Source organism: Mesocricetus auratus, unplaced genomic scaffold (genome assembly GCF_017639785.1).
Source record: "Mesocricetus auratus isolate SY011 unplaced genomic scaffold, BCM_Maur_2.0 Super-Scaffold_100004, whole genome shotgun sequence".
NCBI lineage: Eukaryota > Metazoa > Chordata > Mammalia > Rodentia > Cricetidae > Mesocricetus > Mesocricetus auratus.
This window is the reverse complement of record NW_024429189.1, coordinates 29,645,216-29,669,214: the sequence shown is the minus strand read 5'-3', so window position 1 is coordinate 29,669,214 and position 23,999 is coordinate 29,645,216. Positions and strand designations below refer to the sequence as shown.

Sequence of the window (23,999 nt, the reverse complement as noted above, 5' to 3'; positions counted from 1 at the left end):
AAAGCAAAACCAGGAGGAAATGCTCTAAAATGTTCATTGTGGCTTCTGCCATAGATCATGACTGGCTGACTCTTGGTTCTTCATGTTGTTTCTTCAGCCTTCCATTCACTCCTGCTACCTAGAACACAAGCATATAGTTCTTGGACTATCAATTTTTTTTAATGTGAAAAGTCTTTACTCTCACAAAATTGTGGTGAAATACAAAAGAATTCTTTTATGTTGAGGTTGACAAAGAACAGCATAGGGCCTGCCTCCAGGGTACATACCTGTGTCCTAGCAACTGTGGAGACCCAGCATAGGGCCTGCCTCCAGGGTGCATACCTGTATTTTAGCTACTGTGGAGACTCAGCATAGGGCCTGCCTCCAGGGTACATACCTGTGTCCTAGCTACTGTGGAGACCCGGATGGGAGGATACTCAAGGTCAGGTAGGCAGGAAAACTAGAGTTTATCATAAAAAATAAAAAGGACCTCCCCCCAACACACCCTTATACACAGACACACACACACACACACACACACACACACACACACACACACACACACACACACACACACACACACACACCACTGCTTGTTTCTCTTGGGCCTCAGTTTTAAGGTGTGATTCTTTCTTGTTGTATCTGATTTTCTACTGTAAAAAAATGCCTATGCCACATTTCTGGGAATTATTTATTTTTGATACTTTTTTTTTACTTTTAATAACATTAGATTTTGCTATTTTGAACAGACCACCAAAACTCTTTTAAGAATAATTTTAAGGCACTAATTTACATACATGAACTAGGGTGGGCTAGATGCTGCCAAATATGTGAGCTTTCATATTCTGTGTCACTGTTCTAGTTTGGTCTTTGTTGCTGTGTTGTACACTGTGACTGGAAGCAGCTTGGGGAAAGAAAGCGTGTAGTTGGCTTACACGTGCATGTCACAGTCCATTAGCCAGGGAACTCAGGGTGGAACTCAAACTAGGAATCTGGAGGTGGGAATTGAAACAAAGATGGAGGAAGAACACTGCTTAGTGGCTTGCTCTCCTTTGGCTTACTTAGCTTGCTTACCTTACCCCTGCCTAGGGGTGACACTGCCCACAAGCACTGGACCCTCCCACATCTGTCATCAGTCAAGAAAAAATGGCCATCAGACATGCCTACCAGCCAGTTTTACAGAGGCAATTCCTCAACAGAGGGGACTTCTTCCAGAAGACTATAGTTAGTTTGTATCAAATGAACCAGTATAGTTACTTTAAAGAGTAGCTGTTATAAGTGTTGAGAAACCATTTCAGCTGTCCATATTCTTTGTCTGAAAGTTGCATATACATACAACTGCTTATGGACAGATTACCATCCCCCCCCAACCCCCACACCATTTTCATTGCTGTATTGCACGTGACAAACCCAGACTGTTCTGCTTCTGGCACGTTCTCCTCTGGTTATAATGTGTTTTGGCTAGTCATGATTGTCCTCATCCGAAACTTCCTTTACAGCTTTCTCAAAGTGCAGTATGGTGGTAGGTGTGACTTCAAAGAGGTGTGTTTAATGTGTAACGAAGCGGAGAGGATCTCTGAAAGCAGTAGGAGACGAGTCAATGGAGCACTGTAGAAGCACTTCTCAATATTGCAACCTAGGGGAGTTTGAGTGGCGAGGGGACATTGCTGGTATGTGCTGCAGAGGATCCAAGGCTTGAGGGTCCGAAGAGGACAGATAAAGGGCCAGGGCCCAATGGGTAAGGTAAGAGAAAGACTTGGTGTTACCATGCTAGCTTTTTATTTTGCCCATCCATGCTTATCAATAGGTCAGTTGACTGTATCTTTGTAAGCAGTATTCATTTGGTGATGTGTAGTTTGGGAACAATATGTAGCCTCATTATTTCACATTAATCCAGATTCTTGATGTCCTCCTCTCCCTTCTCCATCATTTCAGTCCCATCATCTAGCTTTTAGGTTCTATGTTCTTTGTCTTTGTAGGAACAGGCTGTACAAAGCATTGTTTTGGCCAGGTGGTAGTGGTGCACTTGGGAAGCAGAGGCAGGTGGATCTCTGTGAGTTTGAAGGTCACCAGCCTGGTCTATAGAGCTAGTTCTAGGACGGCCAGAGCTAAACAACCACATCATTTTGGTTTAAGACCTCTTATGATCAGCCTAACCATTTCTATTCACATAATCTGCAGAGTACTTCGTATCTATTTCTTATTCTCAATTTTGTAGGTCAAACTATCCACCAACTCAAGAAGGTAGTTTTTTCGGTTTAGGCAAAGTTTAACTGCAACCCAGAAATGTCATGTTAGTTACTAAATGTGTAGAGTAAGTTAAGTGGTTTTTTGAATAATCACAGGTCACAAGGAAGTAAAGAGCTGGTTAGGGAGAGGGGTACCCAGAAAGTTGAGTATCCTGTCTGTTGAAATAGCTAAGAGAAGCAATTCAATTTTTTCATAGGAGGAGTTACTACATTACACAGACCCCTCAAGTTGATACTTAAAGTGTTATGTTTATTGGCTGTTTCCTCCAAAAGCTTTTGTGGCTGGTGTGATAGCTGGCTCTAGGGTAGTCAGTGCCAGTGCTTCTAACTCAGGAGCCAGGACACCGGCTGCATCATCGGGCATGGCTTTCTTTTCAAGTGGATGCCGAATTACAACAGAGGCTTTGAAGATGGGAGGACAGGTTTTACTGGGGGACTAGTGAGTCCTTGAGGTTAGCAGGATGCAGGGCAGAGGTTGAAGGGTAGAGAGCAATGAGGTCATGGATGCTAAAACAGATGAAAGCAGAGCCTGGGCTTGGAAGGTGTTAGAGTCAAAATAGAGACATCAAATGGAGTAGTGGCGGTCAGCCAGAGTAGCTACTGACATTGCTTGGGCAAGGAAAGGCTTTCAGGAGAAGAAGGTCCCTGGTTTTAGCCTTGGTTCGGAAGTTGAAAAGCTACTGACTGCAGCCTGCTTGCCTGACACTGGGCGCAGTGATAGGAGAGCTTTGACTTTCTGTTACAGAGATTTTCTACATTTTTTACATGTTACAATAAGGAGGGGGTAGGATTGCTAAATTCTACTGTTGGCATTCTGTCCAGACACCAGGAATGCCAAGTGGTCTGTAGAGTTCACAGCAGTTTCTTGATGGGAAGTGTCCAGCCTTTTAATGGGTCGTTGTACTTCCAGGTGAGAACCACAGTGGTGTGTACACATTTTGCTGCCTTCTTGAGAGTTGCCTTCAAGTCAGTGTGGAGGCTGCCTCACATGGATGTATAAGCTTTTTTTTTTTTCATGGTCAGCCTAACATTTAGAGGTCTTCTTCCACCGTGTGGGTGCCAGGGATCAAACTCAGGTAACCAGGTTTGGCAGTAAGCACCCTTTCCCACTAGGCCATCTCAAAAGCCTCAGATGTGTTTCTGTAGAGTTGTCTATTGCATCTGTGAAATGAAAAGGCCACAGTGTGCACGCCTTAATCCCAGCACTTAGGAAGCAGTGGATCTCTTGAGTTTGAGGCCAACCTGGTCTATGCATGAAGAGAGAGTTCCAGGACAGCCAGGGCTACACAGAGCAATCCTGCCTCAGAATGAATGAATGAACGAATGAATAGTGATTAAAAAAAACAACAAGTGCCACAGGTTAAAACATCTCCCAGTCCAACAGGAATATGTCATAGCTACAGGTCACAAGGGTAAGGGGCTAGGGGACTGACTCATAGCCACTTAAGAAAAGATTTTCTATGTGAGGGCAATGAGCTTGTCCTGACCATTTTAACTTAGCCCAGCCAATCACTTGTTATTCTCCCTTCTTATGTTCCCAAGTTTGTTCAGAAGGCAGTTAGGATATAGATGTGGAGCCTGGGGAGAGGAGCATTGGGAGTAACTGAACACACTCCAGGGAGCGGGGTGTCAAAAAAAAAGAAAGAAATGAAGTCAAACCTTGGGGAGGTGAGTTCTAACCAGGAAGGAGCAGGCTGGGCCTTTGACACAGTAGGTGACAGAAATATCAGAACTCTGAGAGAATGCAGTCTCAGAATTCTGCCCTTTCAAGGAGAGATTGCTGGCTCCAGTAAATGGTGCCCAGAGGTCATAGAAGACAAAGGCAGCTAGAATTGTCTGTTGGGAGGTCATGTTGTGCGCCTGTGGATCTGAAGTTTCCACAGAGCCCTATGTGTGCAATGGGGCAAGAAGGGGGAGCAGGAGGAAGCACATTCCAGAAGGTTTAAAGAATAGATGAGTGAGGAGGGTGTGTCTTTTGGAAAGTCAGGCACCAAAAAGAAAAAAAAAAGTCCCTCCCAGTTCAAGAGTGACAGCCTGCACAAGTCTTTTTAGAATCTGTGTTGAAGGCACTTGGAAGAGCCCTGGAAGTAGGCTTTCCTTCTGGGAGCAGCTGAGGTGAGTGTTAGCCCTACATGTCTGGATGTCCCTGACAGACTTGAGTTAGGTGTGAGACTGAGCTTTTGAGGGGGAAGATGACCAGAGAGGTGTTGGGTCTTCTGTCTGGAGGCAAGGCAGGGAAGTCTGAGAGAGGTGGCAGTTTGAAGGAGTTTGACAAGAGGATTGGAGCTCTTGGAAGCAGGAGAGCTGGCGGTGGTGAGAGCTGGGCAGCCTGTGTCTGTGTCGGCGTGGTATTCTGACCTTTCCTCAGCACTAATCGGGGAATGGGTCTGTGGTGTTTGTCATTGGTAAAGGGAGAGCCGTACAAAACTTGAGACCATTGTAAGAAATGCTGAGGAGACAGGTAACTCAAGGGAAGTCATGCTTGTTCACGAATGTGGTGGTGGCCATTCTCTTTAGACACAGAGAGTGTGGTGATTAAAAAGAAAAAAAAAGCTGCTGGTTGGTAGATCTGGGGTGGTGCACAGCCTTTAAAACCAGCACTCAGGAGACAGAGGCAGACAGATCTCTGTGAGTTCAACACCAGCCTGGTCTACAGAGTGAGTTCCAGGACAGCTAGGACTGTAATATAGAGAAACTTTGTCTCAGAAAACCAAAAAAAAAAAAAAAAAAAACACTTATTTTTAATTTCAAGGTCAGGTTTTTAAAAAATACAGTGTATTTTGAGCATATATTTTCCTTCCCCAACTTCTCCTAGATCCTCCCCATCCATCTACCCATCCAACTTCATGTTGTTTCTCTTACTCTCACTCAAAAAAAAAACCCTAACTAAAATTAAAACAAGTTAAAAAGAAGAAAATAAGACAACAATACTAAAACAGAAGAAAAGGCGCATGTTTAAAAAATAGATAAAACCAGAGTCCCTTGTGTGTTGGCCAACTACTAGACATGGGGTCTGCCCTGGTTAATATGCAGGGTCAAAATCCTGAAAGTAGAGTAACTGTAAACTGTTACCCCGAGTCCCCAGCTTGGGAATGGGGGCAGAAACCATAACCTTGTGGCATTGTTGGGGTAGATAAAGGAAAGGACAGTGACTATCTTCCTTGTGTATGACAAGAACTTAGGTGGCCATTACTATTGAGAAGTAGCTCACCAATGCTTGCATAATTATGCTTCCCTGAAGTTTCTGTAGTAAGCTCTTTAAAATGAATTGGGCTGTGTTAATACAGGATCTCCCTTTGTAGCTCAGGTTGGCCTTAGGATTATAATTTTCCTCCCCCACCCCACAGCCTCCCAAAATCAGGGATTAGAGGCCTGTACTATCAAACCCGACATCAAATCTTGTTTCATGGAGATTTCAACCAACTGTGAGCCACAAACTGAATATGTGGTTTTGGTTTTTCTTTTTCCTGCCCGACCTACAAGCTAAACGCCACTTTAAGAAATTTCACTGACACTGTTTCAAAGCATCGAAAGTTGCTTTGAAAAACAAAATGTGGAAATAGGTATGGATTTCAACTAATTCATTAGTTTTATGGTGGCGAGCACATTTCTTATGTTTTCTAGATCTTTTTTCAATGCAAAAAAAATTTAGATAATGGCCACTTGACGTTTATTGAGATGGAAGATGGAGTCATGTATGACATCTGACACAGCTGCTCCAACTTGTCCCTGCCTCCCTGGAAGTGTCCCCTCACAAGTCCATTTACATAAAAGAGTATGGCTCAAGACAGTGGTGCGATTCTAATAGTTGGAGAAGAGTGTCATCATTCCATTCATTAGCTGGAAATGTGGTGAGAATTATCTAACACATCAGTTCCACTCTCACTAGAGAAAGCTGACACAAATGATGTACCTGTCCTGTCAGGACTGCACAGACCAGGAAACGGCAGAGTAGCTGCGGGGTCTTGCGTGGACACACCCACTCTTAGACATTTGGCTTCTCTCAGTGTCTGGTTTTCAGTTCCTGAAGTTTGCTGTTTAAATCTGTTTCTCAGATGTGTTCACTGAGATGCTCAGATTGTATTAAATGTTGAAAGTGTTCCAGGAATTAAAGAAAGTTGGCGTGTCACATGCTGCCTAGGAGAGCAACAGTTTAAAATCTCAGAGAAGTTTTTGAAGTTCTGCAGTGAAGCATTTGTCCAGCTGTATGTATTGCATTCATTTTCTGGAATTACTTAATCATGGGATTCCTTAGCTCTACATTATTAACAGTATGTTTTGAAACAGTTTGAGCAAGGCTGACTTTAAAGGGACCTTTACATTTGGTGTTGGAAGGGATAGTAGAAATTATCTGACTGGCTGCCTATTTTAATTTCCTCAGCAGGAATTGACATCCAAAACCAGTCATGGTCAGGTCTTCCAGCTTGCAAAGCTTAGCTTTTTGACTTAGCACTGTCGTGTCTACCTTTACCGTTTTCAATTTTCCAAGTATGCCATACCCTAATGAATAATTAGTAAAGAGTGTATCCTTTAAAAAAATGATTGATGGGGCTTCAAAGTTTTATTGTGTGTTTGAAAGCCACTCTCTGACCTAAGTAGGCCTTTGGCAGTGGTGTGTTGAATTAGGTTTTTATCTCTCTTTTTGCTTTTAATTTCTCCTCTCCAAAGGCCACTTTCCCCACCTCTTTTATTACTTTTTCAAGCATCTATCAAGTCAGGATAAATGTGACTTGGGAAATCAACCCAGTTTGAAGTACCAGTGATCTGGAAAACCCACACACAATTATTAATGAATACTCTTTTGTTCTCCAAATTAGTTTTGTCTTTTCCATATAATTGGTGGTGGGGAGGCAAATTTGCATGATGTTAGCCTCTTCCTGCCTCCCTTACTCTAGCATGCAGGGTTTGCTCTGTGGTTTCTAGGTGTAAGTTCCTGTGTAAGAGAGACCACAGTTGAGGCTTTGCAATCCCACTGTGCCAAGAGTCCATCAGGGATGTCTGCCATGCGTCCTGAGTGGCCACTCGCCTGTCTTGCTTGTCACTGAGATATTGCAGACCTGAACTACTTACATGTGGTATTGGTTTTTAAATGTGTTTTAGCACTCGCAGTTGACTAAGGAGAAGAGTTAGAGAGCCTCTGGAGTGGTAGAACTAGAACTCTAGAACTAGGGAATGAGATGCAGGAGGGCTGAGTTTTAGACCATAGATGCCCATCAAGGCCTCAAACAAACATCAGAGTGACGTGGAAACACTGGAGAGTATTGAGGGAAATTCGAGGGAAAAGTATTTCAAATTCTGGAAGGTCCTTCATGTTGTTATCTAGTCAGATATCTGAAGTAGGGTTGGAAACAGTTCCCAGTGGTACTGGGATTATTGATGGTCAAGGGGGATAATCGATAGAGGTCCATTTCACGGCTTACCTAGTGCTGGGCTGACAAGTGGTCAAGCTTTGTTTCTCGAAGTCTCCACCACAGTTACTCACAGCAACTTTGGAAGCAGCCGTGGATGATATGATACAGGGGTGGCTGCTATAAAACCCAAGTACAAAAGCCAGTGTGGGCTGTGCTTGTTCTGCCACCAGAGTTTGCGTACTCCTCATAGGTGGCTCCTTCTTTGTCTGTGGAATCTTTTACCATGAGGTGTACAAAAGCAATAGAAAGAACACAAGCTGAAGCGGACAGTGACGCCACGTGTTAACACAGTCTGTGTAAGATACACACCAAGTGAAACCATATGAAGGTGGGTTTGATTCATTGCTTGGTTTTGGATTGAAGACTTCAATCCTAGGTAACTTTGGTTATATACAGGAGGCATTCTTGAGTTCATGTCATCAGTGCTATAGTGGTGTTCTGTCTCTCTTGTCTCTGTCTGCCTCTCTACCCCCAGTGTGTGTGTGTGTGTGTGTGTGTGTGTGTCTGTCTGTCTGTCTGTCTGTCTGTGTCTGTGTCTCCATGTATATGGAGGCCAGAAGTTGAAGTCAGCTGTCTTACTCTATCGCCCTCTCCCTTATTGTTGAGACAGGCCCCCAGTGAACTAGTTCACGGATTTGGCCAGGCTATCTGAGTTTTCTCCTCTTCCTTCCTCTCTCCCTCTCTCCCTCCCGCCCTTGTTTCTTGTGAGTGTGGGTGGTAGGACATGCACTCAGGTCCTCATGTTTCCACAGCAAACACTCACTACTTTACAAACTGAGCCATCTCCCCAGCCCGAATTTGGTCATTTTCTTTTACATTTTAAAGATTTGCTCATACATTCTGAAATGGTGAGGAAGATGTGGTAAAAACACAAAAGGCTACCTGGAACAAAATGCCAGTGTTTTCCTTTAAACTTGCTTCTAGAAGTGACGAGTTTGTACTGCGGCACTGTGCAGTAATGTGCGAGGGCCGCTGAGAGTCGTTTCCTATTCTAGTGCACAGACTCTGACTAGGGTGCTAGCGGGGCCACGCCCCCTCTGCTAGACCCCAGAGAACTCTGCTGGGACTTGTCCTCTGCCTTCTGCTGTTACCTGACATGGCACCATGCTCTCACTGTGTGTCCCCGTGTCCAGATTTTCCTCTTTGTGGCCTACACCAGTCATGGTGTTTGGTTCCCTCCGTTTAGACATTGATTATAAAGAGGTCACATTCCCGGACACTGGGAGGTTAGAATTTCAGTCTGCTTAGGGGATACAGTTCATCTCTAACAGCCTTGCACCAAGCATTCATTCATTTGAGGCAAAGCTCATCAATTGGGCCTGTGAGTGAGACCAGAACACTAATGACACATTCATAGTTACAGTAACTTCCATAATGGAAGTATTATACTGCAGACCCATTGTACATTGGTATAAGGGCCTTTTCTCTTTTGGGTTGATTTTTAACTTGTAAGTTTGAAATAAATCTTACAGATGGTTCAAATATATAAATGATTCCAGAAGCATCTGCTTGCAACTGTAACCTTCGAGGGACTTGAGAATTCCTGCTCTGTTTCATCAAGGTCCATTCCCATCCTTGTGACCAGAAGTTCCTCCCAGCTTCTAGAAGTCTCTTTTTCACTCCTCTCTCCTGAGCTTTTGTTCAGACCATTACAAACGGCAGCAGGATCCTGCCTTCCCGCCTCTGTTCACCTACCTCTTGTCTCTAAGGTCTGCCTGAAACTTCTGCCAGGACTCAGCCCTGATGCTGTGGTTTTCATCTACCACACCTCAGAGGCGGTGTGGGTGTAGTGGAAAAACCCAGCCACTCTCTTTATACCGAGAAGGGGATTCCGGGGCCACCAATTTGGAGGCATCAGATTGCCTCTGGGGAAGGGAGTGATTCCTATCATTATTAGGGAAGATTGTTATGACAGAGACTCAGAGTAGTTGTGTGAGAATGTAGGTGGTATAAAAGAAGACCTTAAGGATGGCTATATGCTTCATTAACACACAGGTCACTTTCCTTAGTCTTGGCCTTCATGTTCAAAAAATTCCTCTTTGTTACAAAACACATCTCAGATGGCGTTAATTTTTAAGGAGATCAGCTAAATTAGTCATGTCTTTGTACAAAGGAAACTTCTTGTGTGTAATGATTGCTGGAATTATTCTTTAACCTTCTGACGGGGTATGTCTATCCTTACCAACTAGATGGCTAAATATATATGAGCCCTGGAGCCTCTTTCTTTGTAGCATTGTGTTTATGTAATTTGTGAATATTTTAAGGGCACGATATTCCTAGTTGTTTCTTTCAAAATCCTTTTTCTTACTGTATTTAAAACCGGAATTTACTCAGGCCCAATTTTCAAAAACCACATCCAATGTGTGAAATTAGGTGTGTTTAGTCATCATTATTTCAGAAAGCTTGGGTCCTTGTTGGGCAGCCCCCAAGTGTCAGGAAGGACACGTTGGGTCCTCTGAACTCTCTGCCCAAAATAGGGTCATTGGGATTTTCAAAGGAGACGCTTATGTTTGTTTTGACCTAGGGAAGCACGTAGAGTTGTAACCTAGAGAGCTGGACATTGAACTCATGGCATGTCAGTTCAAGGGAGCTGTGGAACCTCTCACTGGGATGGTTGCTTTGCAGTGTCAGAGCAGCAACACCGAAATCGCTTGGCTCAGCTGGTCTCAGAGAGGATCCGGAGGGTGCGTCCAGAAAGGGTGCAGTTTTAGAATCAGGAGACGCCTTTTCCTGTTGGCCCTCTAAAGAGTCAGAAGACAGAGCCTGTAGGGACGGGGGGGACTGGGTGGTGGCTGCTTGGAAAAAGGTGTAGACACAGCCGCAATACCCCAAGTATGCAAGTCTGTCGTTGTAGAGACCATGCATGGGACTGAGCTTGGATTAAGAGGTACCAGAGACTCTGGATTTCAGTGACAGACTTTCTCTACCATCTCCTGCTTTGCTATTTCCAAAATGTGGTCTCATTCAGACTCTAAAATGTTGGAAATGATTGTCTCTGTCCGTGTCATGCATTCCCAGCATGGTGGGGACGTTGGAGGTTCTGTGAGTGACTTAGAAACGTGCAGAAATCCGAGGAGCTCCTTGGAGGGTTGTGTGTCTTATCTGGTAGAATGAACTGTCTCATAACAGTAATCTTCAAGCCCAGAGGTGATAGAGGCAGGAAGTGTACATGGTGGTTGGTGGAGAATGACAAGTTCATGAGTAATTGAGTCAGAAATGACTCTACCGGAAAAAAAAATATGAGGGATGCTTCACTTAAAGCTGATGTAAGAAAAGCTGACAGCATGTGTTCCTTGGAACCTTCATCAGCCTGAGTCCTGGCATAGCTAAAAGCATGCACTAGAGCCACCTGAGAGTCTGCAGGAAAGGGCTTCAGGGCTCAGTCTGTATCGGTGCTGAGCCAGCAGAACCTCCAGGGCCACCAGAATTCCAGGGCCTGACTGAAACTCGGAAACCCAGGCAGAGGGGACGCTGCTGTTTTTCTTGTTTTCTTTCTTGCCACATTTGTATACCCTGTTGTTTTCAACTCCCTGGTGTGTATGTAGTGGCGGGGGACGGGGTAGGGGAGGGGGCGGTGGTGTGGAAGAACTGAGGGTCTTGCAGGGAAGACATAGCAAGGAGGGGAGATCCCGGAGCATGTCAAGGACCAAGTACAGGGATGGCGACCAGTTGGCCTACTCCTCCTTGGTTGACCCTTCCTCTCATCGTCTCTGCTGTTACCCCAGGTGGAGCGAGGCTTCCTTTGGCAGCAGGTACAGGAGCAGTTTCAGGGTTTGTCCCCACACAGAACCTCCCACCATCAACAAGCAGGCTGGCAGCCCAGGCAAGAGGCCACCAGGCTGTGGCATGCAGCTGCTGTCGCCATCCCCAGAAACCCAGTCTCTCTCTCTTCACGTAACTCATCAGTAAAATCTGTTACCGTTCATTTTAGGGGGGAAATGTAGAGTGTTTCAGAGTGCTTACTAAAATGTAGAGGCTTACCTAGATCTTACTCACGCCTCCTATAAAAAGAATTGCTCCTATCATACTCTTTTTCCCCTTTCTTCATCATCATAACCACCCAACCTCATACAGTTCATAACGCTGTTTTGAAAGTTTTGACTTCTGTACATGTCATATACTATATAAGGCTTTTGGGTAGCTATCGAGAAAAACAGGTGAAACATCAGGAGTTAGAGCTGTCAGGTTTGATAAACACACTGAATAGCTTGTGATCTAGTCTATTGAAAATGGCAACTTTTACAACCATGCAGAAACATGCTTGTCACTTCTTCAGATGACCACCAGCTAGGAGGAATGAATGATGGGCTACTTGGAGTAACAATTCACTTCATTAGCATACAAGAGATGAACACCAGCTAACAAAAGAGACTGTAATCGGAATAAATAATTGGGAAATCTTACATTCAGTGAAAACTACTGAGAGAAACTAATGAGTGGAAAGATGTGTGTGTGATTGCTGTTTTGGGCAGCGCGTAACAGAGGAGATGCCAGGAATTTATTTCTTTCAGGTTCAAAAAGTGGATGTCGAGATTAGGTGCTGGCATGGCTGTGTCTGCTGAGGGTTTCTTTCAGACTGCACGCTGCCATCTGCTGTATCATGATGAATAGAGCCGAACTCTTACTGGTGTCCAGGAGTCTGTTTTCTAAGGGCACTAATCTCATTCCTGAGGGCCCCACCCTCATGACTTAATTTCCTCCCAATAGTGTCACACTGGGCAGGAATCATAATTTCAATGTATTTGAGAGAGATGTAATTTGGAAGGGACACAAATCGGTTAGTAACAATTGGTTTGATTATAAATAAACACTAGCCAACAAACTGATTTCTTAATAGCTGTTAGAGCATTACATTAACAAAATCATTGGGTGTGGTTGTATATATGTGTAATTATAGCATTGTGAAGGCTAATGTAGGAGGATCAATAGTTTGAGTCCAGTCTAGATTACATAGGGAATTCCCAGCTAGCCTGGGCTAGCAAAGCCTTTTCACAAAACAACAATCTTCCTACTACATAGACAGTTCTCATCTAAAAATACTTTACAAGCTAAGATTTTTACAATTAGAACACACACACACACACACACACATACCCATCTATCTCCTGGAACATTGTATTCCATGATTTGGCTTCCTAGTTTTCCTACTGAAATGTTGATAGTAGTTAAACCCCCAAGTTAGCTCAGAAACATGGTCTTTTTTTTTTTTTTTTTTGGTTTTACGAGACAGGGTTTCTCTGTATTGTTTTGGAGGCTGTCAGACCAGCCCGGCCTTGAACTCACAGAGATCCGCCTGCCTCTGCCTCCCGAGGTTGGGATTGAAGGTGTGTGCCACCAACGCCTGGCAAACATGGTCTTTTTTAATGGAATGTTAGAACTGACAATACCAGCTTCAGTTTTTAGACTCTGTGAGTCAAGGTAGATCATACAATACTGGGCAGAGGAAAAATATCCTTAGTGATAGTGAAAGATGGAAATTGTACTGTCCTCCTTTAAACTTGAGAAGAACACACAGGAAGCAGCCCTGATGAACATGTGCCATCTCTAATACCCCTCCAGCCATTCCCAAATCCACTCCAGGGAGTACCAAGAGGGGCTCTCGCCTGAATGCATATGCAGGTAGAACTTTTCAGTCGTTAACTAATCAATGAACGAGTGCAGGCAGTCTGGTAGGTTTGAGCAGATAGCCTTCTCTAGGGAACCACCTCCCCACCCCGCCCCCTACCCCGCCCCCCCACCCGCCTTTTATATCTTGCCATTTGAACTCACAGTGTGATTTGTTCCACTGTCTTTCGTGAGAGTAGGAGGTGGGAGACTGAAGTTACTCTTTGTATAGGTCAGTTTTAAGATTAGAACTGGCTGTGGCATATTGAGGGGAGAGGCCCGGTTAAGGTGGGCTTGGCACAGACAACACTGGCTGAGCACTTCCTACAAGCTTGGCATTTTCTTGAGGGCTCTGTAGTTTGTGCTTACACAATGTCTTTTGATCAACTCCAAGTTGGAATGGAAGAGGTGGCATAGCCCTCGTGTTACACATCAAGACTGGGAGAAGTTAGTTAGCCGAGGACAAATAGAGAGTGGCCACGGTGACATCGATGCCACCCGAGTTCAACTTGGTGAACCAGTGAGTTTTATTGGGGTTACTTACAGGAGCAGAAATGACTCAGAGACAGCTATATTACTAACACCCAGAATTGGTGACAGCAACAAAACCGGGAAACTTGGAGTACACTGCATAGCCTGCAGGCAGCTCAGGTGGTCAGCGGCCCTCCTTTCCTGGTGACTCTGGTCCAAACCTTTTCAAGACTGCTTGGCTGGTTTCTGCTTCTTCTAGGCAGTTGTTCTGATCTTAATGAGTCTTCTTTGAGGCTTCAGTCTACTTCTTTGAGGTAGGTTGGGTTAGTCTCAGAGGCATGCTTGGCTTTTATTGTTAATTCTGGGGGTGGGAGGGCTAGGAATTTGCTCAGTTTTAGGGACTTCCTGATGTTATTTTCAATTGTTTACCTTCCTGCTAACAGATCATCCCTGCAGGGATGTTTCACTCCACCCCCTTCCTGCTATTCTTAACTTCTTTTGCCTGTTCTTTCACAATGATCCCTGAGCCATGGAGAGGGGATGGAGGATTTGGTTTGGACAAAGAATTTGGTTTGGCCACTGTGCTACAGCATCTGCCCCTTTTTTTAAGGTTTTCCATTCCTGGACATTCATGGGGACTTCAGATGGAGATAACCAAGTGTTCCTAATGACACTGGTAAGCCAGCCCATCTGGGATTGACTTCTCTCATACCATCTCAGGTTATACAGCCTTTGCCTGAAGGAGGGATGGGTGCTGGCCATCTCTCTCTTTCTTGTTCCCATTGCTCCTTTACACAAACAAGTTCCCATATGGCTGCCGGGCCCTCTTGGCCTCAGGGGCATTTCTAACTACACACAACAGGCCGGGCAAACTCTGCTGCAGCTTGCTGACAGTCTCAACCCTTGTACACCAGTCTTAAAGGCTGCAAAATTTCCTCTAACCTTTAGCTGTTTTCAGGGCATCTGCGTATTCACAAGATGGACTCTACTCATCAAGCAGGCATGCTACTCCCTACCACAGAGATGAAGTCTACTATCCTGGGATTCCTCCCACAGACACTCCTGATGGCTCTGCCTTAGTTGCGTGTCTCATTACCCATAGCAAGATCCGTGCAACAGCTGTCATAGCACAAAGGCACACCAGCACACACCATCCAGGGAAGGACAACTCTATGGAATGTCCTCTGAGGATCCCCCTTAGGCTTCCCAGCCTCAGTTGCAAGCCTTCTTCCATGTAACCAGGACTGTCCATTCATTCACTCATCTCCAACTCATCTTTGGTTCTGTCATGTTCCTATTTGGGTTGAGTAGAAATGTATGTTTTTATCTCCCCCGGAAAAGTTGTATTACACAGCATAATCGTCTTGTGGCAGGGGAGATCATAGATCCCAACAAGAAAGCAACTTCTTCTGTTGCTTTACTAGATGGATGTGATGTGCCTGTCAAATTGCCTTCTAAATGTGTGCTTGCACCTAGAGATAACCATTGTCAGCTTCAACTCATAACCACTGGTGATGGTCTGGAGAACAAGTGTCTGGCTATGGGCACAGTTGCCCAATTCTTAGCGGAAGGTGGACATTTATAGTCACCCCCTCCAAGAGCAGGGGGAGAAGATGGAGTGTTGTGTAACAATTTGCTTCAAGATAGAAACACTCCATCCTGCAGGGAAATGCTCCATAGCAGGAAGGTAAGCAACTCAAAATAGCTGCAGGAAGTCCCTGAAACTGACCAGTCAGATTCACTAGTCCCCTTCTGGCTAAAATAAACAATACAAGCTGATAGTCATTCTCAGACAAAGGGAAGGCAAGCTGCAAAAATGCTAAACACCAACCAGCCACCTGGAAGAAGCAGAAACCAGCCCAGCTGTTTGGAAAAAAAACATTTAGACCGTCTGAGGCACCCAGACAGGACACTCTCCAACCTGTAGAATGTGCTGTGTATTCTAGGTTCCTAGGTTTGTGAGCCGTCACCATTGCTGGGGTGAGTTTTGGTGATGCAGCTGTCTTTGAGTCATTTCTGCTCCTGTAAGTGGCTGCATATCTAATATGCAGGATATCTGATATGAGTAAAAGGGTTGGTCTACCGCCAAAGGGGTCAAGACCCAAAAGATGAGCACCACTACTTTAGAGAAAGCCATCTCAGTGGTTTAAGTAGTACCCCCATAAAATTCATTGAACTAGAGCCTTAGAATGTGATTTTATTTGAAATACAGTCATTGCCAGGATCTTAAGATAAAATCAGACTGAATTTAAGTTGGGGACAGTTGTGGTTTGAATGGGAAATGTCTCCCATAGCCTGGTGTTTGAACATTTGGTTCCCAGCTGGCTGCACTGTTTGGAAAGGTTACAGACACGGTAAGAAATGTGTCTTTTCCGGAGGAACAATGTCACAGGTCAGGCTTTAAGGCTACATACCTTGGCCCCACTTCCTGTCCACTCTGCTGCTGGACCGCCAGTGCAGTGTGACAGGCCAGCCTCACCCACCCTCCTTCAGGGACTTTATCCACTTTGGAACTGTTAACCTAAATAAACCCATTCTCCCATAGGTTGCCTCTGTTAGGTTATTGTATCACAGCAGAAACAAAACCTAAGGCACGCAAACCCAGTAACTCCACAGAACCCCCATCTCACACTTGCCAAAGGTTAAAAACAATTAGAAGCATTGGAGTGAGGGTGTCATGTTTCAGTTGAACGTCTAATAGAGTGACTCCTGTGTCAGTAACACCTGTCTGACCAGATGTGGCCCTTACCAAAGGCCAGAGCAGCCCAGAGTGACTCCCATCCCAGAGTGACTCCCCTCTTCCGGGATGCTTGTGGTGATTCTGATTAACTTGTACTAAGAAGGCAGATCCCCACTTAGCCCATGTATCCAAAGCCAATAAGATTATTAGGACTCAGGGCTGTTTTATATATTGTTTTGTTTTGCTTTCCTTTTAAATTAATCATTCTCACCATCGGTCATTTGTTTAATATCTTTAGTGCTTTGAAGTTTTAAAGTTCCCCACTTATGGAGGTAGGAAGTTGTTCAGTGATGCTCCAGTCTGGAGAGGAAGTATAGAACTTTCCAGTGACAGAAAGATCTCATTTCACCTAGGAAATGTGACACAGTTAATATACTTCTCCCAGACATCAGACTCCTCCAAGTATGTGGGCGCCACCACGATCCAACCCTGACTGATGTTACCTACCTCTTTACACCCTGGGGCTATTAAACGCTCAGCCTTTGAAACAAGGCAGTAACTTAATGGCTCCAAATGTGTTAGTCCGTGGTCTTCACTTGACATCTGAAGTTCTGTTACAGACTCTGGGCAGGAAAGATGACACTAGGCCTCTGGCCCTCACGGGGCTTATAGGACAGTATGGTAGATTTGTTCTTTAATTCAAAACTGATAATCTTTTGTTGAGATAAATATAAGTTGGGAGAACTGAGAAGAAATGTGTGACTTAAATGTTTTTGTAGCTATAATCCTTCCCTCCTAGCTGTGCTGTTGGTATGCTGGAAGGAAGGACATGCTATTCAGTTTCACATCCAACAACCAGTCTCTTGAGCCAAGACTTTTGGTTGTGTTTTATCCAGGCTTTAATAGCTGTTCTTAGAAGTGCTGTTCATACCAAGCTGAATTCTTACGAAAGCCTTAGGTGGTAAAATAGTATTGTGTATCAAGTAAGGCCCTCACTCCAGTGAAGCTTAAGCGTCCCTCTCCCCTCCATTTCTCTTCTGTGACACCCTCCCACTTCCATCTCTTCTGATTAGCTCCTGTGTAGGTCACTGTAATGATTTCATAAATGGATGCCACCTCTTCTGTAACCTTGGGGAAATCCATAGGCTTCTCTGTTACCTGTAAAATGGCAATAAATGTACCTTGTTGTCATTAAATGAGAGAGTTCACACAAAGCATTTATTTTGTTTTGAAAAACATAAAACTGTGCTCAGTAACATTAGTCATCAATACTGTGAATAACAGTTCTTTATAAATAAAGTATTTTCCATGAACTGTCATGGATGAGAATACTTGAACCTTTTGAGTTTTGCAGGTTGAGCAGTGCTTTGTGTGAGCTAGGTAGCACTCTGCTGCTTAGGTGTGTGCTCTGTGCTTATTTTGCTATTTTTAAAGACTGCCTAGATTACTTTGATGGTAAGAAAGGAGAAACTAGTATAGACACAGCCAACCAGTGTGGGTAAATGAAGAAGTGAACCTGTCTGTTCTATTATTGTGTTTGCATAATTTTTAGGATGGTTAAGACTGAGATTTGCATTATCAGCTGTTGTTAAGAGGCAAGATTGGCATTTGCAGTAATAGACAAGGGCATGGAAGGAACATGTGTATGCAAACAGGTCTGTCTGGACTCCTAGGGAGATCATCATGATAGGCAAGTTCTTGGTCTAACATTTATAATTCGTATTTGAAAACAGTCTAGGCAGGATGGTGTGGTCTTAGAAGCTTTAGGTTTGAATCTTCTTTATTGGCTTTGTGGTGGAGGTACTTATGAAGTCACGTGACAGGGATCACTTGAGTCCTGCAGGGAAGAACTCTGTGGCATGCAGCCTATGGACATCTCTAGTCTCCTGGCCACAGTGTAGACATAGAACCTTGTCTTTTCCTTCCTGGTTTTCAATTCCAGGAATTTTCCTTGGCTACCTCTGGTCCCAAAGAAACAAGCCAGTCCACCATTCTTCTGAAGTCTTTCCTTTTGCTCTTCTGTCCTAATTTTTAAACTTGGCAGATGCTACTATTTTGAGATTAAACCTATGTTAAAAAATATATTCTCAAGAATATCCAAAGACTTGAGTTTTGTAAATCTATTTAGTTGCCTTTACAAAGAAATGCTTGTCCATCCCTGATTTCTTCTCCTTTTGGAATGGTTTAGCCATGTATAGTACTTGTACTAAGTCTGTCACTTAACTCTGAGGCTGTCATGTCAGTATGAGCCATACCACCTTCATGCCTATCTGCTCTATCTATGTTAAGACCGTGCAATGCCATGCTCTGGCCTGGGTTTCCCTTTCCTCTTGGGGAACATGTGGCAGGTACCTGAATGTAGGTGGAACAGAGAGCTAATGTCTTTCTCTGTCATAGTGTGGAGTCCCTGAAAGCCAGTTTCCCCTCAGCTCTTACTTGCTTCCTGTTTCCTATGGTGGATGAGGATGGGTAGTGATGGTTATTCCTTCTTCACTCAGAAGAACAGGGATTTGTGAGACCCATTGTTAATAATTTGGATTAATGTGGGATAGCAGTAGACACTCAAAGACTGTGTTGTGTTATGTGCAGCATAAGTAAAATATATAAAAGCTAATTCACTGAAAGGATGGGAAAATACAAACACAGGAACCAGGTTTCATTTCAAAGCCCTGAATATAGGGGCTGGAGAGCCAAAAATGTACATTGCACAGATCACGTTGGTGTGTAGAAACACTGTGTCCTGGGAGAAGATGAGCCCATGACTTTTAACTTTAGTAAAAGAAGGCGTAAATGGTGTTCAGCAGGCTTCGTGTTTTTACTTTTATATTATTGAGTGATACATTTTTTATACAGAATACTGTGAAATAATTTTATAATCTGGAGAAGAAAGGCTGTGATTGAATTATGTAAACTTGGATTTCTCGTTCCCCTTTTGAGACGGGGTCTCACTGTGTGGTTCTGTTTGGCCTAGAACTCACTATGTAGATCACACTAGCCTCAAACTCAGAGATTGGCCTGCTCCTGTCTCCCCAGTGCTGGGATTAAAAGTGTGTGCCACCACCACCCAGTTGAATTGAGTAAAACTTTTGAAGTCTTTTCCAAGATTCTGCTTCAAGAGTGAGTTTTCTCCTTCAGTCTGCTTCAGTAAATACAAAAAGAAGAAACAGCTGAGTCAGCACATGACTTTTAGTTCCCAAGGCACCTGTATTTCTAAGCTTGAGCCCACCATTGCCATGCTGATGGACCGCCCTACTGATGATGGACCACCGTGCTAATGATGGATCACCGTGCTGATGATGAACCGCTGTGCTAATGGACTGCTGTGCATGGGGATGACTCTGTGGACCACGGAGAGTCTTAAAAGCAGTGATTGTTAGTATAGACACTTGTTTACCTAGGTAGTCAGAATTTGACACGTAAGAAGCGGTGTCCATGGGAAAATGGAAAATACTGTGTCAAGTCTACTGAAAAGCAGTTCTCCAGAGTGCTCTAAGGGCTGCTGGGAACAGGATCTGTGAGGAGTATTGGATTCTGGAAGGAAACCCAGTTTGCCTAGATAGTTAATTGAGCTTCCACATTTATGAACTTTGGATACAAAGGAAACACAAAGTACACAAAAGAAAAGTCTTACAAAAAACTCATTTAAGAAAACTAAACAGTTGATGTCACCTTTAAAAGTATATGGATTTATGGCATCCAGGTAGACTAGAGAGTGGGTGGGCCCTCCAAGGGTCACAACTCCAAGCCAATTAAAGTGACAGTTAACCTTGAGTATACTCCTTAAACAGAAAGACATCAGACTACTATAATTAGTCCTTTTGATTCTTGCATTTTCTTGGAGATTGTACAAATGAGGATCAGTTTATGCTAGGTACCAGGTTTTACTACCCAAAAAAAAGTACAAAATCGAAATGAATGGAGCTGCCAGGCATGCTTTAGGGATGCAAGTTTCATTTTTATAAAGCAAGAAACCAGATCTCTAGCATAGATGTGGACATCCAGGTGAAGTCTCCTAAAAATTGACACAAATATGGGATGACTGTGAACTGTTCCAAGAGCTGTGCTAGAGAAACTCTCTGATGTCTTAGCGGAAGTAGAGTGTCAAGTCTATTGATTTTGCAAAAGTTCCTTGAGGAAGACTGGCCACTATTGTCTGTCGTCCTTGTTACTTTCCCAGTTGCTTTATGACACCCTCTGATTTTCTGGGTGACGTCGGATGCCTGGTTTGACGCAGGGATCCCACGCAGTGAGAAGCGAGGCTCAGTTTGTGCTTCTCAACGTTTTGAAGTCAAGCTGCCTTTGGGGGGGGGAAAAGTCCTGCTCTTCTCATTCATAAAGGGGATGTCTTTATTAACCCTTTCCCCTCAAGGCTCAGCGGTATCTATTGGGAATAGGAGGCAGAAAGAATGTAAGCGCTGGAGGTGGCGAATGACTCCCAGGGGACGACGTCTCCAGACACAGTCAGACTGTTGCGCCTGTCACAGCACACACAGCACATGAGACAGGCACAGTTCTAGCCAGACAAAAATCCAAGTTTGGAAAAGGGGAGCAGGACACACAGTTCCACCTCTAGCCCAAAAGCTGCTTGCATTGGGGACCTCCTGGGGAAGTGAAAATCCGTTTCCTCCAGGGGCCTGTCCATGAGCACATCCTGAACTCCAGGTCAAGCCCCGCGCCCAGGAATAGCTGGCCAGCACACAACGGACTCCCTGGTTTTGTTGTGTGCTTTTTGTTTTCTTTTGATATTCTCTGCCCTATTTTCTTCAGTTTGATTTTTGGGGGGTTTGTTTTGTTGCTTTTCCTTTTAAGAGAGAGGGGAGAGGAACATCAAGTTGGGCGGGCAGGTGGTGAGGAAGAGTTGAGGGAGGGGAAAGTATGATTAAAACATACTGTCTGAAAAAAATTATTAAAAATGAAAACATTTCATCCCAATCTGTCTCCTCCTATCCTTCAGGATTCCCATTTGTAATATCTGGTTTCCCAGCCCGCCATGAGTCAGAGGCTTTATTTGATGCTGTAGCTTACTCCACTTTGAAGCTGGCAGGGGCCTTCCTGATTGGTCCTTACAAACCATGAGCAAAGGCAGAAGCTTGTTAGGATGTCCCAGGGGAAATGACTGAGTCAGATTTTATATTCCCCTGCTCCTGAGTTGTAGGTACGTAAGTATGAGATATGCTTACAAACCATTGTTTTTGCTCCTTCCAGTGGTGCAGGCTGTTAATAACTTGAGTGAGTCACTACCAGCATATCTTTCTGATAAATAAATAAATAAACAAACTAGACAGTACTTAGGGTGTAATACATACTGTGAAGCATATATTATCTCACCTAAACTGTTTCCATTTTAAGTCTCTGTGCCTCTGTGTGTGTATACAGGGTGTAGCTCAGGCAAGGAGTCAACTTCTAAGGCAGATCACAGAGGGAAAACGTTTTGTTACTATTAAAGCCATAATTCTAGGCAGTGTTAGCTGCGAGACGGTGCCCCCTCTGTACATCGTTTGGAAGTCTGCACAAGGCAATGCCATCCCACTCAGGATTTCTGTGCCGTCATCCTCTTGTATCATATTGAAACTGCTAGATCAACAAATACAAACTTAATTGGGGCGTGGTCACAAGTGTCCACAGTCTCAGCCCTGGGCTTGGTGCACAGATGTTCAGAGCAGAAAAAAAGAAAAAGAAAAAGAAAAAAGCAAACATTGTTTTGTGAGTCCTATTAACTAAAAAGATTCCTGCAGTTTGTAATACATAAATCACAACATCAAAGGACAGCATTTGGTATAGGTTCTTAAATAAGAAGAGTTCAGACATTACTTACTCAGTTTCCTCAAAGTATCCAGAGTGCCGTGTTCCCTAGGGGTTAATTTGTGAAACCACAGATAAGACACGCTCACTCACAGGTGTCCCTCTGCCCGCTGCCTCTAAAACTCGGTGAGTGACTTGAATCAAGTCATTCAGGGTTTTGTTTTTAAAGTTTGTTCCTGGTTTTTCTGACTTAATGCTTGCTCAGACATTTTGCAGCGTTTTCTCTGAGTATTGTTTAGCGGGAGAATTTCAGAATGCATAATTTCCACTGCTGAGAATTTTGCAACATCAGCAAGATTTCTTCTCATGTAGGAAAGTCTAAGCAAAGGCCCAGAATGCTGTGCATTAACTTTAGGGAAGAGCTGGGGGGGGGGGGTGTTGGTTAGTCCTGAAATCCCTGACTCCCTAAAGAGCAGCAGGGAGCCTCAGAACCTCTGCAGCAGAAGCAGCAATTTCGCTTCCCCAGAAGTCTTGTTGGTTTGTTTTCAGTAAAATCCAGAGGAAGCACGGCCTTTCTTTGCTCACAGACAGAGAATTAGCTTGGCTTGGAAATTCCACACTTGGGGCTCAGAAGGAGACAAACGCTGCACACCTTTGTTCAGAATGCTGCGCCCGCCATGTCCTGATTCTGGCACCTGAGTTAAGCAAGGGTTTGTTTACCGAGTACTAAGAGTGGTTTGTTGGTGGGTGCCATTTGCTTTATCTTGGGTTTTCTTTTAAGGTGGTCTTGGAGCTGTTGGAAGTGAACAGAACTCCAAGTGTCACTTTGACGCATATGCCCGGACTCTGGAGTGCCAGGATGCTAAGGAGCATGGAGGCCCTCTGTGGCTGAGATAGCCAGGTCATTTGGGTTGTAAGTGCTGTTTTCTCTGGGCCCTCACCCCAGTCCCCAGACTCTGAATTTCAGCCTGCTCCTTCCAGCTCCTTCTCACTCTAGTTTAGCTTGTATTTGGGAGCCATTTCCTCTAACTCAGTGATCACCTAGAAGCATAGTGCTGGCCCGAGAGTGTGGGCAGCCATAGCTGTGGTGTCTGCTCCACTTAGCTGCCCAGGTTGGACAGATACTGCGGTACGGGTCTGCCCTTCCACTCTGCTGCCACGTTTGTCTGTTTGTCCGTCTGGCAGCAGTGTGCTGTCTCAGTGCGCTTTAGCTGGGACTGGCAAGGAATATGAGCCAGCAGTAGAAATGACGAGCTGGAAGAGCAACCGGGCTGTCTAAAGATGCGTTCCCTTTCCTTCCTGGCCAGGGCAGATGGTGAGTCTCTGCATGCTGATTTTCCTGCCCAGAAGTCTTTTCTCCCATTGGGGATGGATTGCGTGCCTGTGTGTGTGTGTGTGTGTGTGTGTGTGTGTGTGTGTGTGTGTGTGTGTGTGTGTGTGTGTGTGACATCATGCATCATGGACTCCATCTTGCATCTTAGATTCTTCCTCAACCTTTGTAGTTCTCTCTTCCCATCATGCTGTCAAAGCTTCCTGCAAACCAAACAGATTGGGCGTTGGCCTATTTAGTTTTTGTCAACTTGACACAGGCCAGGGTCATCTAGGTCTATGGGCCTTCAATTGAAAGAATCCCTCCATCAGATTGGCCTGAAAGCCGGTAGGCCAATCTGATGGAGATATTGTCTCAATGAGGGAGGCCCAGTCCATTGTGGGCACTGCCACCCCAAGACATAAGATCCTGAGTTGAGTAAGAAAGCACACTGAGAAAGCCAGTGAGTGGCACCATCCCTGTTTCTCTGTGGCCTCTATCTCAGTTCCTGTCTTGAGTTCCTGCCAAAACTTCCCTCAGTGGGAGACTGTGCC

At 44.4% G+C, this 23,999-nt stretch overlaps 1 protein-coding gene across 13 annotated transcripts in view; it reads left to right on the top strand.

The window, feature by feature from the left end:
* The window catches only part of Rbms1 (RNA binding motif single stranded interacting protein 1), a 210,195-nt gene that overhangs the window by 91,130 nt on the left and 95,066 nt on the right, over positions 1-23,999 (top strand). For 5 of the 13 annotated variants that reach the window (XM_040745435.1, XM_021226578.2, XM_040745436.1 and 2 more), the window contains exon 2: positions 14,325-14,390. The exons of the other annotated variants lie outside the window; for them this stretch is intronic. In XM_040745435.1, coding sequence (XP_040601369.1) covers positions 14,325-14,390 — 66 coding nt within the window. The remainder of the gene's footprint in view (positions 1-14,324; positions 14,391-23,999) is intronic. 13 annotated transcript variants of the gene reach the window in all.